This window comes from Aquarana catesbeiana, linkage group LG04, assembly GCF_042186555.1.
Source record: "Aquarana catesbeiana isolate 2022-GZ linkage group LG04, ASM4218655v1, whole genome shotgun sequence".
In the NCBI taxonomy this organism is placed as follows: Eukaryota; Metazoa; Chordata; class Amphibia; order Anura; family Ranidae; genus Aquarana; species Aquarana catesbeiana.
This window is the reverse complement of record NC_133327.1, coordinates 678,403,727-678,423,324: the sequence shown is the minus strand read 5'-3', so window position 1 is coordinate 678,423,324 and position 19,598 is coordinate 678,403,727. Positions and strand designations below refer to the sequence as shown.

The window sequence follows — 19,598 nt, the reverse complement described above, 5'->3', positions numbered from 1 at the left end:
GCATTATCGGTATAATGGTATTGATCTCTGTAATTGTGCGCTATCAGTATCCCGTTAATCTGGGTTTTGGTGATATTTGGATTATTTGAAAACAAGAAGATCGGTGGAGTTGCTGCCCATTGTGACTAAACCAAATCCTCGTTTCAGCTGAACTCCAGGCATACAGCTCAATAAATAGGTGACCTTACTTTGCTCTGATGCAGTAAGGAAGCACAGCTTGGTCTCCTCTGTGATTGGACAGTGAGGAAGCAGCAGTAGATGGATGTGCTCATCACTGCTTTCTCCTCCTGTTTCTTCTAAGCACATGTGCATACAGGACACCTGATTGGCTCCCAGCGCTGCTCCTCAATCTCCATTGTCTGGTCTACAAAAGATTAAAGGATGCTGATACTAAGTCAGGTTCAGGTACTTGTGTTTAGTTGTATGTGAAAGTACATTTAATGATTTTTCTGTGAATATAAACCTGCATTCGTTGTGGTGGTGGTTTTATTTTTTATTAAATCTGCCTGGTGATAGTGCTGGTGGCACAGTCCCCTGTGGTGGGTGCTGGTGATTCAGTTCAGTTTGGTGGGTGTTTATGATGCCCTGCAGTTGTTGTTGATGATTCAGTCTTTTGTGGTGGGTGTTGGAGGGACAGTCCCTTGTAATGGGCGTGGGTGGCACTGTCTCCTGTAGCGGGGGTTGGAGGGACAGTCCATTGTAGTGGGCGTGGTTGGTGCAGTCTCCTGTGGCAGGGGTTGTTGGCACTATCTCCTGTGGTGGATGTTGGAGGGGACAGTACCTTGTAATGGGTGTGGGTGGTGCAGTCGCCTGTGGCAGTGGTTGGTGGCACCGTCTCCTGTGATGGATGTTGGATAGGAAATTTCCTTGTAATGGGTGTTGGTGGCGCCTTCGTCCCCAGTGGTGGGTGTTGGAGGGACAGTCCCTTGTAATGGGTGGTGCAGTCTCCTGTGGTGGGTGTTGGTGGCGCCGTTGTCCCCTGTGGCGGGTGTTGGCGGTGCCATCATCCCCTGTGGCGGGTGTTGGTGGCACCGTCCCCTGTGGTGGGTGTTGGAGGGACATTCCCTTGTAATGGGTGGTGCAGTCCCCTGTGGCGGGTGTTGGCCGCACCATCGCCCCCCTGTGGCGGGTGTTGGCAGCGCCATCTGGCAGGGGCTGGTATTGACAAGCTACAGTTTTTTTATTTTTTTTATTTTTTTTTTTTGTGACTCAGCTGTGACAATGCAGCCCCCCCCCCCCCCTCCCCTCTGCAACATCTTCTCCTTCTTTGCATAGCGCACGCAGGCACATCCTGGACAAGAGGAGCGACTCTGCTTTGAATTCAGGAGCAGTGCAGCATTGTTGTCACCCCATCACAGGAAGCCACATTAGGTGAATTTCTCTGGCAGGATCAACAGGTATTTGTGGGACTTTGCAGGGGACTCATAGAAAACTGTAAATGCAGATTTATTTAGTTTTAAAAGCTGCAGCACAAATGTTTTTAATAGGAAGTTCCATTAAATCTGCTAATAATTTAAACTCTTAACATTGAGTCATTGAAAACATACAAGATATCAATATTGTTTCCATTTAATGTCAGTATTTTGTATTCTGGTGCTTTTATGTTTCTTTCTCGTCAGCATTTGTGTACAAACACGGAATCCAACTGTGCAAAAAATATGTACCGCTGGCGGGTGTTACACCAGGGTGGTATGTACTATGAAATGCTAGAACGTCATGGGGGGGGGGGGCATCAGGATTTACACACTGCTCTGGTTGTTTGTCGGGGGCTGTAGAGGAGTCCTTGAGAGGAGTCACGAGGCTCTTTATAGCTCACATGACAGGAAACATCCACTTTCTCTTGTTTTGGTGGTCTGTATAGTAGTCTGGCTTATAAAGCAGACGGCTTGTCGCCATGAATCCATATATTCATTTTCTTATCATTTTTGCAAAAAATGTAATAAAGGGGGGTAGTTGGGTACAAAGAGACCCGTCCTGACCAAGGGGTTGTAATGGGAATAATCCTGCATTATGTCTGTAATTCCGCCCTAGTTTGGACAGGCGTCCTCTGTTTTTTTACATTAACGGGATCTACAGAGCTGCTATGAGCTACAAGTCCTCTGTCCAAGTCTAAAACTGGCCACCAATAAATATATGTAAATAAAGTTTTGCCTCTTTGGCCAGGACTACCTCCACCTAAGCGTTTGGAGGTTCCAGGGTAAAGGTGATAGCAGGTGTGGTTAGTGATCAAAATATTGATCAAAAGAGAGGAGACTGTAAAGGAAATGTGTAAGTTCTTTATATAATTGTATTGTATTTTGTATGTATTGCACACTGCCCTCACTGTGCACACGGCACCAATAATGTTTTCATTACATGTTTGAATTCTTTCGAAGTCCTGATTAGAATTAGCCTGCCAATGTTACGCCCCTTGTTACCATAAACATACAATTGTAATATTAATGTGATACCTACGTAATCATGTGTACAAAAACCTTCAATTGCGTCATAATAAAGCAGAACGGTTATTTTTAAAGATGCTGAGCGTGTCTTTTGTGTCTGTTCCCTACTGCAGTAGTTATTATTGATTTGGAACCACTAATCAATATGAGGATAGGAGTTGCCTATCTATAAATTTCCATGTCCTATATAAAAATACAACGTTGAGGCCGGGTTCACATATGTAGGAATTTATTGCGTTTTTAACCGCATCTAATTTTGCATAACATGTGGGTGTGACCAGCTTTCTATGGAGCCTGTTCACACATGTCCAGGGTGGCTGCGGTGCCTTTTTGAAAAGGGTCCTGTGCTTTTTTTTTTTTTAGGGGTCAGGAAAAATTCAGGGAAAAATTTGCACCTGAACTGCTGAACAGAATACGGACTGTAAAGCGCACTGCATATATGTGAACCCGGCCTAAAAGTCTAACTCCACCTGCGCAATCTTGCATGTTACACTCGTATTTAGGGAATAACATGTGTCAGTGGCGGCTGGTGGTAATTTTTTTTTTTTTTTTGGGGGGGGGCGGCATCGGCAAACGGTATGCCACCCGGTTGGTAGCACTTACCTCATCACTTCCCCTGCTCGGCGGCGGTCTCCTGTTCACCCTGCTCTCCATGGGTCATCATGGCGGCGGCGGCTTCCATTTTCTCCCTCCTTCTCGGCAGCCAATCGGGAGTCTTCTCTTTTCGGACAATCGGGAAACGGGTCTCGCATCCACTTCTGATTGGCCGGATTGAGAATCTGTGTTTCAACAGTGAATATTCATTCATTCATTCATTCATTGATTAGGTGGCACTGAAAGGCAGCACTGACCGGCATCACTGATGGACGCTGATTGGTGGTACTGATCGCCACTGGGGGGTTTTACTGTAATCGGGGATCTCATGATCAGTGCCCTGATTACCTGTCCGGGTGACCCCTTCGAGGAGATGCCGCTGATCGACTCTCCTCCCCACACACTCTGTCAGTGTGAGGCGATGAGAGATGATTACCGGCACTTCTGCATTTACATGTGACTGGCTGTGATTGGACACAGCCGATCACATGGTTAAAGCGCAGCGTCATCTGCTCTTTACAGAGATTGGGGTCGTGCCAAGTCCTAGGATAACGGCGCCGGAATGTTACATTGTACTGCAAATGATCATCTGGAATGCAGAATAATAAATATTCCATACAGTAGTGCGCACGATGCCAGTTGTCGGGTAGGGGAGCACGGTGCCAGTTGTCGGGTAGGGGAGCACGGTGCCAGTTGTCGGGTAGCGGAGCACGGTGCCAGTTGTCGGGTAGCGGAGCACGGTGCCAGTTGTCGGGTAGCGGAGCACGGTGCCAGTTGTCGGGTAGGGGAGCACGGTGCCAGTTGTCGGGTAGGGGAGCACGGTGCCAGTTGTCGGGTAGGGGAGCACGGTGCCAGTTGTCGGGTAGGGGAGCACGGTGCCAGTTGTCGGGTAGGGGAGCACGGTGCCAGTTGTCGGGTAGGGGAGCACGGTGCCAGTTGTCGGGTAGCGGAGCACGGTGCCAGTTGTCGGGTAGGGGAGCACGGTGCCAGTTGTCGGTCGGGTAGCAGAGCACAGTGCCAGTTGTCGGTCAGGTGCCAGTTGTCGGTCGGATAGCAGAGCACGGTGTGTAATGTAAATGGGTGTGTCTGGAATGTGTGAATAATGTCTGTGAATGTAACTGTTGGCGCAGAATGGGTGTTAATGGTGGGTGACGATGTTCCTGGGAGTGCAGGGAGGAAATCCTGTGTAGATATGGATACAGAGAATATCAGAGGAGGCCAAAGCGGATGATATAGGGACCAATCCAAGGACACAAGAGCTTGCCATCTAATATACCATTGATATGTGGCGCTTGCTCTGACAGTCCCCACATCTCCTAATGTGCGGTGCGTGGGCTCCGGGGCCCATCTGACATCTTATATGCAGACAATGGACCCAGCACAGCGCCAGCTGTATAAACCAGAACTGGGAGTGGGAGCGACTGAGCAAATATTGACTTCATTAACAATTCTTATCAGGCCGGAGAAAAAATTTCCTGGGACAATAAAAGTTGAGTTGCGCCCACTGAGGGATTCTGGGTAATGTCAACACTTCGGCTGCCCAGAATCAATCATGGACAGTAGAGGAATCAATATATGGATCCCTCATTTCCTTCTTGTAGAGGGAAGATCACACTGACATCTCCTGACCAATCACAGTTCAGATCTCCTTATTGGTTGCCAACCGCACTGCTCTGCGATAATAATCCCCCAGACACCAGAAGAAATGACCTCCATTATCCTCCATTATCCAATACATACCAGATAGATGGTAATTGAGGTCACCTAACGCTCTAATCAAGTTAGAAGCAGACCAAAGAACTGAGGGTCCAGAGACTTTTAAAAATGGGGCTTGTCATATAGACCATATGAAACAGCCAATCTGTTTGGGGGGGGGAACAAAACTACTCCATCAGCCTGGCATCCGCTAAAGTGATACTAAACACACATTGGGTTACATTGTCCCTACTATTTCTGTATGGATGACTCAGTGGTGGCCGGTGCTCAATTTTTTTTTTTTTTTGCCCCCCTCACTCGCACAACTGCCACCAACCCCGGTGATCCATGTCCTTACTTTAGGAGGTGGTCCTGGATCCGGGGTAGGGCACCTGGAAGCTGCCCCTCCATCTGCTGTAGCTTGCCGAGGGTAGAGCCCGGGCCATTGCTTCTCCTGCCGGCCGAAGAACAGGACCCTGAGACCCAATTGGTCGGGAGTCCTAAGAATACTGAACAGGAAGTGGGTCCTGAGACCCAATTGGTCGGGAGTCCTAAGAACACCTGGTCAATTGGGTCTCAGGAGCTGCATCTTGATTGGCCGGGAGGAGAATAGGGAAGACAATAGGGAATATTAATTTATTAATGTCACACAACTGGGTGGGCTCAGGGGGAGTGTTCTGCACCCCGAAGCCCACCCTTTTTTTGAAGACAATTAGAGCCTCAGGCTCTATTCATGTGCTTAAAAAACAAAAAAAAAAACAAAAAAAACATAGAAATCAATGTGTCCGGCACCCTGCATGTTAGATTAGGGAGGTGGCGCCACCAATGGAGCCGCCACCACTGGGATGACGGCACTGTAATTATTTTATTTAAAAAAAAAAAACATCTAAGCACCTTTTTCCTAATCGATATCCTGCTGTCACATGACCCAGCTCTCTCCCAGCCTGTCTTCAGGGAAACATAAGCAGGAGGAGCTGCTGGTCCTGTGCTGCTGGTCACATGTTCAAAAAAAAAAAAAACAACTTTTGGAGTAGAGTAAAAATAAATTTAATATCAATAAATTGTTTTAAATTGTCATACAATTATATATTTAGAATTAAATCTTTATTATTTTTTGGCAGTAACATGGTGTGGGCAGGTTTTCGCCAGTCACAGGCTGTGTCATGCTCGTCCAGCCTGTGTTTTAGAATAACAGGGAGGTGAAGCCTCCATTAATCTACATGCAATGTCCCGCCCCCATTGTGTTTAGCCAGTTAGTGGGCATGGAGGAGGAAACAGGGTGTGGGCTGTCATTTAGCACTGTGTATACGCCCCACATGTGTGACTCTATAGTCACATGGGCTGCTCAGATGTGATGGGGAGGAAATGCTCAGCATAGAAACTCACTGAAAACTGAGCATGTGCAGAGCTGCCAACACTGCTCTGCAAAATCCCTAGCTGAATTGGGGACAGGGGGAGATAGAGAGCAGCAGGATCAACCAGGTTTTTGCAGAATACAGAAAACAAATCTCATAGTGACTGAGTCTGAACGGCATGGAATACACCATTTATTGAGATTTTTTATGATGTGGGTTTAGTGACGCTGTAAGGGTTTTTTTAACCACTTGCTGCCTAATCGAGGTAGAACCCTAAGGCTAGGTTCAAATCTGTGTTGTTTTTTTTTTGTTCTGTCTTTTGTGTATTTGTAGAAATGCACCACAATCTATTTAACATTATTTCCTATGGGTCCTGTTCACATCTATGCAGTTTCCTGCATTATGTTTTTGGAAAAGGTGCAGGGACTTTTTTTTTTTCACATACATCAGTGTGTTTCTGGCTCCATAGATGTAGCACTCTCCTAGCTAGGCTAGGTAAATTTTAAATTTTAGTTCTTTAGCTCTACTGTAATCAGTTGAGCAGCTTGCGATTACTTTAGGCTGTTCTGTGTCTCACTGGTTGCAGGTTTGGCTGCTTCCCCCTGCCGTCTGGAGAGTTCTGGACTGTAGTGAGAGAGTCGGATAAGCAGCCTGAATATTTATGTGGTCCCAGCTAATGCCCAGGGAGGGTGCCCAGTATTGGTGCCTATTCTACTGAACTTTGCTGAAGCTGATTGAGGGATTTGTATTTGGGCAGAGCTAGGACAAGGGGTGGGCAGGAGGAGCGGCTGCCATGGGCACTGCAGTATCAAGAGAGGTGGGGGAGAAGGATTTTTGCTGACACATAATGCTCATACATTTTTTTTTTTTTTTTTTGGATGGGGGCGCAGTTTGGCATGTTTGCCCTGAGATCTAAGTGACCTTGTTCCAGCACTGTACTTGGGGATCTGGTTTTCAGAGTTATGGAAGATATGTCTGGCTGATATTGGAAGGAGACATCCAAATATCCAAGGCCATTTATGAGTATGGAGTGGTATGTGAGAGCCCGGTGACTGTGTGCTGCTGCTATCCCTCTGGAATCAGTGTCAGCTTGTGCTTTAAATTTGGACCTTCCCTATGGTGTCCCTGTGTAGCAGCATTTGCTGCTGCAATCAGGGCCAGTGCTACAACTAGGCAAACTAGGCAGGCACCTAGGGCGCCCGGCTGCTGGTTTCCCTTAACGTCTGCATGCTCTCCAGGCTGCAGCGTGTAACTCAGTCTGACCGGTGGTGTAATTGGAGGTGCAGCGCAGCACTGCAGCCAGCGCTAGAGCCCATGCTTCCTGTATAGCGGCGCCTTCTGTCACATGGTCAAATGGGGTGGAGTCAGGGGTGGAGCCGATGGGGGCGGCAAAATTAGGTTTTGCCTAGGGTGTCAATCCTTGCACCAGCGCTGGCTGCAATTGTGCTAGGAAGTTTGAGGTAGTGAGAGGTGTCCTCAAGTTGTTACTTTGTCCTGCAGGAGTATCCCACCAATACCATGCACCTATCCAAGTTCAAAAGGTGTGGGGAGATGCAGCGTGGTGCCGGCAGCAGAAAACACAAAGAACATAACTTCTATTCATGCAGAATCCAGTAATTCACAACAAACCCAGCAGGAAGGCACTTGACTGGGAACCTTCACAGCATGTAGCAACAATGTGTAGCAGAGCAGATCTCAGATGTGCCAACAGCATCTGTCATGAGGGGTGGAATGCCGCCTGGCCGGTCTGAACCCAAATAGGGAGGTCTCCAGAAGGATGGCAGGTCCCTATCCTTTCCCTACTCATCTTGAAACTCCCCCAGCGGCTACTCATTGTACCTACACGCGAATTGTGTGCTAAGACTGGGAACCAGGGCATTAAATGGGCTCTGCCTGACCCAAAATGGCTACTAGAGCCACATGGGGTGGCAGCACCCAGTCCGATAGCTTCCCCATGGAAGAACTATGTTCTCCCTCTCCCTCCCCCTCTCCCTCTCCCTCTCCCTCCCTCTCCCTCTCCCTCCCTCTCCCTCCCCCTCCCTCCCTCTCCCTCCCCCTCCCTCCCTCTCCCTCCCTCTCCCTCTCCCTCTCCCTCTCCCTCTCCCTCCCTCTACAGAAGCATCAGAGAAAGCATACCTACCGCTAGACTAATCACTGAGCCAGAAGAGTGACTGTGACTATGTGCCTGGCTACTAGTACACTAACTGGGGAAAGAACCTTGTGACCAAAAAAGCGGGCCCTTTCGGGGGTGAGCACTACCTAGACTTCAATAGAACTGCATGTACATGGTTTTTGGTAGGGTTTTGTGTTTAGCAACCAGTCTCCTCCCATAAAAAAAAAAAAAAAAAAAATACAGAAGCATGAAAATGCATCAAAAACAGGTCGCCCACACATGTATAATATTTTCTCGGTACCGTCATGAGACATTACAACAAAAAATTTAAAATTGACAATTTTTATTGTGTGTGTATATATACACAATAAAAATTGTCAATTTTAAATTTTTTGTTATAATGTCTCATGACGGTACCGAGAAAATATTATACATGTGTGGGCGACCTGTTTTTGATGCATTTTCATGTGACCAAAAAAGTTTTATAGTTTATAGTTTTACAAAACTGTATATAAAAAGGTCACGTCTCAACATGTTTCGCGGTCACCCGCTTCTTCAGGAGGACAGTAGAGGGAGTATTATACTATAATAGAATGCATAACAAGGTCATAATATAAAAGATAATACGAACTGTTCTCCTGAAGAAGCTGGTGACTGCGAAACATGTCAAGAGTTTAATGACCTACACTTATAGACCTCCAGGTAGAAGGGCTTTCTACCCTGGGGGTGTAATGACCATTAAGAGGGATAAAAAACAGGTCTATACCTTTTTATATGTTTACATGACCTTTTTATATACTGTTTTGTAAAACTATATGTATACAATAAAAATTGTGAATTTTAAATTCTTTGTTGTCATGTTACAGCCAAACACATGTCAATTTTTATTTTATTGGGATTTTATGTGATAGACAAACACAACGTAGCACATAAATGTGAAATGGAAGGAAAATGATAAATGGTTTGCAACATTTTTTACAAATAAAGTCCACCTAATTGGTAAATAAGTATAAATATGGCTCTCAGTATAAATATGGCTGTTCTGTGAAGCCCTCAGAGGTTTGTTAGAGAACCTTAGTGAACAAACAGCATCATGAAGGCCAAGGAACACACCAGACAGGTCAGGGATAAAGTTGTGGAGAAGTATAAAGCAGGGTTAGGTTATTAAAAAAAAAAAAAAAAAAAAAAAAAAAACATTCCAAGCTTTGAAGATCTCACAGAGCTCTGTTCAATCCATCATCTGAAAATGGAAAGAGTATGGTACAACTGCAAACCTACCAAGACATGGCCGTCCACCTAAACTGACCGGCCGGGCAAGGAGAACATTCATCAGAGAAGAGCCAAGAGGTCCATGGTAACTCTGGAGGAGCTGCAGAGATCCACAGCTCAGGTGGGAGAATCTGTCCACAGGACAACTATTAGTCGTGTTCTCCACAAATCTGCCCTTTATGGAAGAGTGACAAGAAGAAAGACATTGGTGAAAGAAAGTCATAAGAAGTCCTGTTTGCAGTTTGTGAGAAGCCATGTGGAGGACACAGCAAACATGTGGAAGAAGGTGCTCTGGTCAGATGAGACCAAAATGTAACTTTTTGGTCTAAAAGCAAAACGCTATATGTGATGGAAAACTAACACTGCACATCACCCTGAACACACCATCCCCACCGTGAAACATGGTGGCGGCAGCATCATGTTGTGTGGATTATTTTCTTCAGCAGGGACAGAGAAGCTGGTCAGAGTTGATGGGAAGATGGATGGAGACAAATACAGGGCAATCTTAGAAGAAAACCTGTTAGAGTCTACAAAAGACTTGAGACTGGGGCGGAGGTTCACCTTCCAGCAGGACAACGACCCGAAACATACAGCCAGAGCTACAATGGAATGGTTTAGATCAAAGCATATTTATGTGTTAGAATGGTAGAGTCACAGTCCAGACCTAAATCCAACTGAGAATCTGTGGCAAGACTTGAAATTTGCTGTTCACAGACGCTCTCCATCCAATCTGACAGAGCTTGAGATATTTTGCAAATCTGGTAGAGACGTCCCCAAAAAGACTTGCAGCTGTAATTGCAAAGAAAGGAGGTTCTACTAAGTTCTGAATACAAATGCACGCCACACTTTTCACATATTTCTTTGTAAAAAATTTGGAAAACCATTTTTAATTTTCCTTCCACTTCACAATTATGTGCCACTTTGTGTTGGTCTATCACATAAAATCCCAATAAAATACATTTACCTTTTTGGTTGTAACATGACAAAATGTGGAACATTTCAAGGGGTATGAATACTTTTTCAAGGCACTGTAACCACACATGTATAGATGTGAACTTGGCCTAATCAAGGCAGAACTCTAATCAAACATTTGTTTAATTGCTGGGTGACCTTGTTGACTGAAGGAGGCAGAGAACGTCCTATAGGTTTGTCCCTGTTGGGGAGATTTCTCTTCTCATACACTGAAACAAGGAATTGAGGGGAAATCTCCCCAGCAGGGACCCTTCCGGACAAAACAAAGATAAATTGGTTGGAATTCAGTTTGCAGTTTGATTGCCTCCACAGTATTCTGTGTTTTGCCAAAGAAATGTAAGACTTTGCAGGCAGCATTGAATGCTGGGATCACACCATTACTGAGAATTCGGTCGTTAATAATGAGCTCCACACCCGGCATAGTAAACTCTGCGTGTAAAGTGACAAAGTATATCAACACAACCTTAAATCCTGTCTGGATTATAGAATAGGAAGGTGATACTCCTGTGCTGTTTGCTCATTTCACGCTGTGTGTGGGGAGTGTACAGGAGAGCGTGGGAATGTGTAATATGGGAAGAATAACCAGTATCAGGTGACCTGGCCTCTTCTGTCCTCATTATTGGTGCTTCTAACCTTGGTCAATATCCCAGTAAACGCCATAGTGGACACCAGACAACGGGCTGCAGGAGGTTCTTTCCTGACCGCTAATATCTGACTACCTAAATAAATTCAGCAGGGCAGCCATCAGAAGTTGTGGGGCCTCTTACACTGCTTTAGGCCTGCCCCCCCCAAGCCTGACCACCAACAATCCTGAGGGTCCCTCCCACTGGCCGCCCCACAGAATCTGCCCACTAGCCATCCCACCAAGTCCTTCAGTGCCTCAGTCCCCCTCACACCTGTACGCTCTCAGCCCCCCTCGCACCTGTACGCTCTGAGCCCCCCTCGCACCTGTATGCTCTGAGCCCCCCTCACACCTGTATGCTCTCGGCCCCCCTCACACCTGTATGCTCTCGGCCCCCCTCACACCTGTATGCTCTCGGCCCCCCTCACACCTGTGCGCTCTCGGCCCCCCTCACACCTGTGCGCTCTCGGCCCCCCTCACACCTGTGCGCTCTCGGCCCCCCTCACACCTGTGCGCTCTCGGCCCCCCTCACACCTGTGCGCTCTCGGCCCCCCTCACACCTGTGCGCTCTCGGCCCCCCTCACACCTGTGCGCTCTCGGCCCCCCTCACACCTGTGCGCTCTCGGCCCCCCTCACACCTGTACGCTCTGAGCCCCCCTCACACCTGTACGCTCTGAGCCCCCCTCACACCTGTACGCTCTCGGCCCCCCTCACACCTGTACGCTCTCGGCCCCCCTCACACCTGTGCGCTCTCGGCCCCCCTCACACCTGTGCGCTCTCGGCCCCCCTCACACCTGTGCGCTCTCGGCCCCCCTCACACCTGTGCGCTCTCGGCCCCCCTCACACCTGTGCGCTCTGAGCCCCCCTCACACCTGTACGCTCTCGGCCCCCCTCACACCTGTACGCTCTCGGCCCCCCTCACACCTGTGCGCTCTCGGCCCCCCTCACACCTGTGCGCTCTCGGCCCCCCTCACACCTGTGCGCTCTCGGCCCCCCTCACACCTGTGCGCTCTCGGCCCCCCTCACACCTGTGCGCTCTCGGCCCCCCTCACACCTGTACGCTCTCGGCCCCCCTCACACCTGTGCGCTCTCGGCCCCCCTCACACCTGTGCGCTCTCGGCCCCCCTCACACCTGTGCGCTCTCGGCCCCCCTCACACCTGTGCGCTTTCGGCCCCCCTCACACCTGTGCGCTCTCGGCCCCCCTCACACCTGTGCGCTTTCGCCCCCCCTCACACCTGTGCGCTCTCGGCCCCCCTCACACCTGTGCGCTCTCGGCCCCCCTCACACCTGTGCGCTCTCGGCCCCCCTCACACCTGTGCGCTCTCGGCCCCCCTCACACCTGTGCGCTCTCGGGCCCCCCTCACACCTGTGCGCTCTCGGGCCCCCCTCACACCTGTGCGCTCTCGGCCCCCCTCACACCTGTGCGCTCTCGGCCCCCCTCACACCTGTGCGCTCTCGGCCCCCCTCACACCTGTGCGCTCTCGGCCCCCCTCACACCTGTGCGCTCTCGGCCCCCCTCACACCTGTGCGCTCTCGGCCCCCCTCACACCTGTGCGCTCTCGGCCCCCCTCACGTGTGTGTGTGTATATATGACATGCACGTACACAGGCATGTGTATACACACAGAGATATGTACACACACAGGCATGTACACAGACACACACACAACAGCCCTTACTTGTAAGGTGGTCCTAGTCCCAGCTCTTGTTTCCACATGCAGAGGAGTGCAAATGCAGGAAATGGCCAGAGGTGGCAGCAAAGAGCCCGATGTCGGCTCGATGACCGAGCAGGAGCCTGCCGACCCACACACATACATGAGCTCCTCTGCACCCGCCCCTGCCTTCTCACTTCCCTGCCAGTCGGCCCGAGCCCGTCCAGATGCTAGGGCCCCTTATACGTGTATGGGCTGTACCCCCCTAATGGCGGCCCTGAACTTCAGTGCAAAGTAGATAAAGAAAAAGAGTGAAGTTTCATGGCTGACTGGAGTTCAGCATTTTAAACTCTCGGTTTATTTCTTTGATGAAATTTAGCCTGTTTTATAGACCTTTAAAGCAGTGGTTGTCAACTTATGAGCTAAAAGGGGGCCTCAAATGCTACACCTAACATCACTAAAGGGGCTGGACATATTGTTCAATATATGTAATGCTTGAGAGGACTGTCAGAGACTGCAGACCTAATAGAGGAAATTAAGGTTTGAAGGTGTGGACAGGATACATTGTTGGCTGGGGATATGCTCAAGAAGAGAATACAAAACCGGGAACATGTTGCATGAAGCTATGCTGTTACCCTAATCAATGTTCCCACCACAGGTCTGAGGGCCACACATCGTATACCAAAGGGTAGCATGTGTCCCTCGGGACACAGGTTGGGCACCAGGGCCTTAAAGTGGTGTTCCATTCGTGAGCTATTCGATCTAATGTGGTAGCATCACTCACATGTTGGCTTGGTAGTTTCTCTGTGTCCTCTTGTATTGAAAAGAACTAGAACTGTGTGTCAAGAACATTAGTTCAACCAGGATTCCATGGAACACTATATGTTCCTCTTGAGGTTGCTGGGTGCTCCTTGAACAGTGAGAAATGGTGGATTGATCTCCTCCTACCTATGGTGACCACCAATGCAAGAGGGCAATTTTCCACTAATACCCAATGTAAAAGGTCACTTCTACAATGACCACAAATGTTGGAGCACACCACAATTTTTACTGTCTGCCTTGGATTCTAAACCTGATACTTTAGCCCCATTTTTCTTGACAAGGGTTCCTCTTGAAGTTGATAGGAGTTCCTTGAGCAATGGCGGATTGATCTCCTACCTACCTTGACCACCAATCCAAAGGGGCAATTTTCCACTAAACATCAGTGTAAGTGGTCCCTTCTATACTGACCACAAATGTTAGACCTCACAGTTTTTTTATTCTCTACCTTGAGATGACCTAAACCTGATACTTTAGCCCAATGCTTCTCAACCAGGGTTCCGTGGAACACCAGGATTCCTCCTGAGGTTATTAGGGGTTCCTTGAGCAATGGTGGATTGATCTCCCACCAACACTGAGTGACCACCAACGCAAGTGGGCAAATTTCCGCTAAACACCACTCAAAGGGGTCACTTGTACACTGACCTCAAATGTTAGGGGAACATCACAATTTTTACTGTCTACTTTGGAGTGTAAACCTGATATTTTAGCCCTGGTGTTTCTTAACCAAGGGGGTTCTGTGAAAATCTAGCGTTCCTCCTGAGATTACTATAGATTCCCTGAGCAGTGAGCAATGGAAGACTGATCTCCCACCTACGCTCACCACCAATCCAATTTTCCATTAAACACCTCTGTAAGGGGTTGCTTCTACACTGGTTGCTTATATACTAGGACACCACAATTTTTTTTACTGCAAGTCTTTCTTTTCTGCACTTATTTATTCAAGAATATTGTTGAAAATCATTTTGTGGGAGGGTTGGTAACAAAACGATCTGCCCCAATGTACCCTGAGCTGTAGATCGAATCCATTTTAGCAGGTTCTCCAAGGACCTGAAAATTATTTCAAGGGGCCAAAAGGCTGAGAGAGGCAGGTCCTATAGGGTGACTATGCTGTCTTCTGGGATCTCCCTGGACCCTACTTGTAGTCCCAATGTTTTTAAAAAGGCCCTGCCATGGAGTGTAATGAAGAATATGAGGAGAAAGGCGCTGAAGTATACGAATATAGCTGGTACTTGTAGTGGAGGTGCTGCCTGCCTGTCTCTGTGGGCAGATCTGAGGTTGTTGGTTGTATTCTGCAGATATTCTATGTTCTCTTAGGCCAGGACAGTGTCATTGAATGAGTTGGAATCATCTCTCCACACGCACAGGGATGGGACTTGGCCCAGGACCAGCGCTGACTCAGGGCCAAGCTATGAGAGTGGGGGAGGGGGGAGTTGGGGGTGAGTCTGCTGCGTCTTTATATTTCCCCACATGCTCTGCGGTGCTGTGTCATCCTCTTCATAGGATGTTGTGTGTGTGCAGTATATGCAAATCATATTCTGTGGAAAAGAAGCGTGTTGGCGCTCGTTGTGTGTTATGTTTTCTAGAGAAATGCCTGTTCTGGGATGTAATCAGCAAATATATGATATATGATATTATGATATGAAATGATATATTATATTATCAGACATGATATGGACTGTATCCAAGCATTGGTGTCACACCCTGTGATTGGACATGTAGGGTGTCCGATCCAACAGGATGATACAGAGTAACATTAATCCAACTGAGATACAAAGATATGTACTGGATCTACCTCTGAAATTTGGATGTAACTTTTGAGGACCCGCTTAGACCAGAGGCGGAGCTGGAATACGTGCAATAGCGCTTGTTTCACCGCCAAAAAACTTGCTGCCTTTTTTTTTTAATTCTCTTTATTGGTATTTCCAAAGAAATAAAAAAAAGTTACAAAACCGAGCCCTTGGGCATTCCCCGGCTTGAGAAATACAACTTATAAACAGTTATATAACAGGTTATCTACCAAACCATACAGTTGATCAACCTAGAATTCAACTGCTCAGTCTCTCCATTTGAAAAAGCGATGCAATTTTCGCATTATTTCTTTATGGCACCCTCAAACCTCTAGCAAAAGCATGTGGGTTTGCGACCACCAAAAGCACCATGCATTTTTGTATGGCAAGATTTAAACCACTTCCCGCCCGTAGGACATCATATGACATCCTTATGTTGAAGTGGTAATATCTGAATGATGCCTGCAGCTACAGGCTATTCTCACTGACCTCCAATGTAAGGAACATTCTTCTCATTGACCACCAATGTAAGGAACATTCTTCTCACTGATCACCAATGTAAGGAACATTCTTCTCACTGATCACCAATATAAGGAACATTCTTCTCACTGATCACCAATGTAAGGAACATTCTTCTCACTGATCACCAATGTAAGGTGCATTCTTCCCACTGATCACCAATGTAAGGAACATTCTTCTCACTGACCTCCAATGTAAGGAACATTCTTCTCATTGATCACCAATGTAAGGAACATTCTTCTCATTGACCACCAATGTAAGGGACATTCTTCCCACTGACCACCAATGTAAGAGACATTCTTCCCACTGACCACCAATGTAAGAGACATTCTTCTCACTGACCACCAATGTAAGAGACATTCTTCTCACTGATCACCAATGTAAGGAACATTCTTCTCACTGATCACCAATGTAAGGAACATTCTTCTCACTGATCACCAATGTAAGGAGCATTCTTCTCACTGATCACCAATGTGAGGAACATTCTTCTCACTGACCACCAATGTAAGGGACTTTCTTCCCAATGACCTCTACACTAATGTACTGTGAATTGGGGGGTTAGTAACTATTATCAGGAGTTTCAAGGGTTCCTCCATGTGAAGGGTGAGAGGCTGTTAGAAACTTGATAATTTTGGTGAACTCAGAAAATAAGAATTGGAAAGCAGAAATAATTTCTGGAAAAATACGTTTATAACCTTGTCCCTACACTCCGTTCCTAAGAAATGTTTTGTGGTTTTCAGTTGCGTTATGGGTCTTTATTTCTGAATTCTGACATAGATACATGTGATATTGGCTGTATGTTCTTCTTGTGCCATGGTACCCACTTCTTCTGATTCATGTCTATTCCCCTCCTCGCTGTTTCCTTTCAGATAAGAAGATGATGCCATTTGGCGGAATCGCGTCGAAGCTGAAGATCGATCGGTTGAAGGCAGACGGGGTGGGGTCACATGAGAAAGCTGTGAAATACCTCAAACAGGATTATGAGAGCCTGCGGCAGTCCTGTCTGGAGAGTGGAACGCTCTTTGAGGACCCTCACTTCCCCACCATCACCTCTTCCCTGGGCTTCAAAGAACTGGGACCCGGCTCTAGCAAAGTACAGGGAGTGCGGTGGAAGCGTCCTGGGGTGAGTGACACTGTCTACACTCCAACTTTCTAAGATGAGAAAGAAAGGGCATTTACAGACCCATAGTGTGTAGTCAGAAGACACATCCCGGACAAGCCCCCAATGTTTTTGTAGGTTTGAATAATGTAGAGCCCTGTCAGGTTTTTATTGCGGTCTGTGAGCTAATTGGGGGAGATTCACCCTATTGGTTATGGAGATTGTTACGGGGGACATAAAGTGACAGGAAGTCCACATTTTTACCGTGATCACCAAAAAGGTAGGTGAAGAGAAATCTTGCAATGGGGACACCTGGTTTTGGTCACACGCTCTGTTGCGCCTCCTGGTCAGGAAGTGAAAGGAAGTCTCTTGAATGAGACACATTACAGAAAAAAAAAAAACCTTACAGAAATTATAGCCCTTCCTTGCTCCATCCAAAAGTAAACATTTTAGCTTTGGATTTCTTCAAGACTTCAGTGATAATCAGGTGACCTGTTATAATTTTATCTCTCTCCAGGAAATCGTCAGTGACCCGCAGTTTATTGTAGGCGGAGCCACCAGGACTGATATCTGCCAAGGAGCACTGGGTAAGTAAAGTGTGCCATTTACCCTCCAATACTTCATGTGTAAGGCCCCTTTTACACTGGGGCGGTTTGCAGGCGTTATTACGCTAAAAATAGCGCCTGCAAACCGCCCCTAAACAGCCTCCGCTGTTTGTTCAGTGTGAAAGCCCCGAGGGCTTTCACACTGAAGCGGTGCGCTGGCAGGAGAAGAAAAAATCTCCTGCAAGCCGCATCTTTGGAGTGGTGAAGGAGCGGTGTATTCACCGCTCCTAAACTGCTCCTGCCCATTGAAATCAATGGGACAGCGCGGGTATACCGCGGTAATACCGCAGCTATAGCCGCGCTATACGAGGGGTTTTAACCCTTTTTCGGCCGCCAGCGGGGGGTTAAAACCGCACCGCTAGCGGCCGAATACTGCGCTAAAAATAGCACTGTTTTACCGCCGATGCCCCCTACTGCCCCAGTGTGAAAGGGGCCTAAGGGGGGAATTCCTGGTACACATGAGTCAACAGTTAAAGACCATGTCCAACTATGGGTTGCCCTGCTCCACCAGGCCCCAGGTTTCGCTGCTCCAGCAGGCCCCGGGTCTCGGTCCTCCAGCAGGCCCCGGGTCTCGGTCCTCCAGCAGGCCCCGGGTCTCGGTCCTCCAGCAGGCCCCGGGTCTCGGTCCTCCAGCAGGCCCCGGGTCTCGGTCCTTCAGCAGGCCCCGGGTCTCGGTCCTCCAGCAGGCCCCGGGTCTCGGTCCTCCAGCAGGCCCCGGGTCTCGGTCCTCCAGCAGGACCCGGGTCTCGGTCCTCCAGCAGGCCCCGGGTCTCGGTCCTCCAGCAGGCCCCGGGTCTCGGTCCTCCAGCAGGCCCTGGGTCTTGGTCCTCCAGCAGGCCCTGGGTCTTGGTCCTCCAGCAGGCCCCGGGTCTCGGTCCTCCAGCAGGCCCCGGGTCTCGGTCCTCCAGCAGGCCCTGGGTCTTGGTCCTCCAGCAGGCCCCGGGTCTCGGTCCTCCAGCAGGCCCGGTCTTGAGTCGCTGCTCATTCGACATTCTCTTCAATATAATTGAAGGCTGCAGGCTATCCACCTGGGAGAACAGCATACAGCCATGCTGAAAATTCTGTCAGGGCAGCAAATCCGTCCTCATCCCTAATAGAGAGAGATCTTATTTCAGCATTACTTGTACCCAAGACTAGCAATATGCTACAGGAAACTTTTAGGCCTTGTTCACATGAGAGGCCAAGCAGCTGGTTAAAACATACCTCCCAACTGTCCCTGATTTCGAGGGACTGTCCCTGATTTGGAGCGATGTCCCTCATTCCTCCTCATTCGTCCCTCATTCCTCCTCATTCGTCCCTCATTTTGGTCTGATCTGTATAGTTGTATATAAAATGCACTTTTTATCTTTCAAAAAGTGTTTCCCAGCGCTAAACCTTTCATCTGATTTCTAAATTGCTGCATTTGTACATTTTAAAATCCAATATAAAGGAATAATAGCGGTAAAAAAAAAAAGCACTTGTGGATTAAATTAACCTTTTTTTGGGGGTTAATTCTCCTTTAAGGGGGTGTGGCAGGGGGCGTGTCCTATGCCTACATACATTTGCAAGTAGGTGTCCCTCATTCCCATCTCAAAATGTTGGGAGGTGTGGTTAAAATAGTCGGCTGATCTGCGTTTTTTACTACTCTCCTTACCGCCCAATTAAACAGTGCTTTGGGGTGGTATACACGGCCACAATGCTTTGCAGCAAAACCTATTCAGCATGTTGCATCCGGCAGGCAATATTTCTACCAAATGCAAACCATGCAAGTGAATGGGTGAGGGCCACCCTGGGATATTTGGGGTGATCCGTGACCCCCCCTAGTTAGATGTACATTGGGTTTCCCCTCCTGATCTGCCCAGCATGTGCTGTCAGCTCTGTCCTGGTTCTGGCGGAGAGTGCGGTCCCGGATTAGAGGCCGCTACTAATTATAGTTGCAGGGATTGTCCATAATCCTTAACCTCCTAACTGCCAGACTTTTTCCTGTGTGAAATACAGATATATAAAGACATGGAAATGTGTATATATATGTGTGCGTGTGTGTGTGTGTGTGTGTGTGTGTGATACATACTTT

The 19,598-nt window shown here is 48.0% G+C and overlaps 1 protein-coding gene across 1 annotated transcript in view; it reads left to right on the top strand.

Moving 5' to 3' along the window:
• CAPN11 (calpain 11) overlaps window positions 1-19,598 on the top strand; it is a 71,924-nt gene that overhangs the window by 18,946 nt on the left and 33,380 nt on the right. The window contains exons 3-4 of the mRNA XM_073628710.1: window positions 16,711-16,964; window positions 17,458-17,527. Coding sequence (XP_073484811.1) covers window positions 16,711-16,964; window positions 17,458-17,527 — 324 coding nt within the window. The remainder of the gene's footprint in view (window positions 1-16,710; window positions 16,965-17,457; window positions 17,528-19,598) is intronic.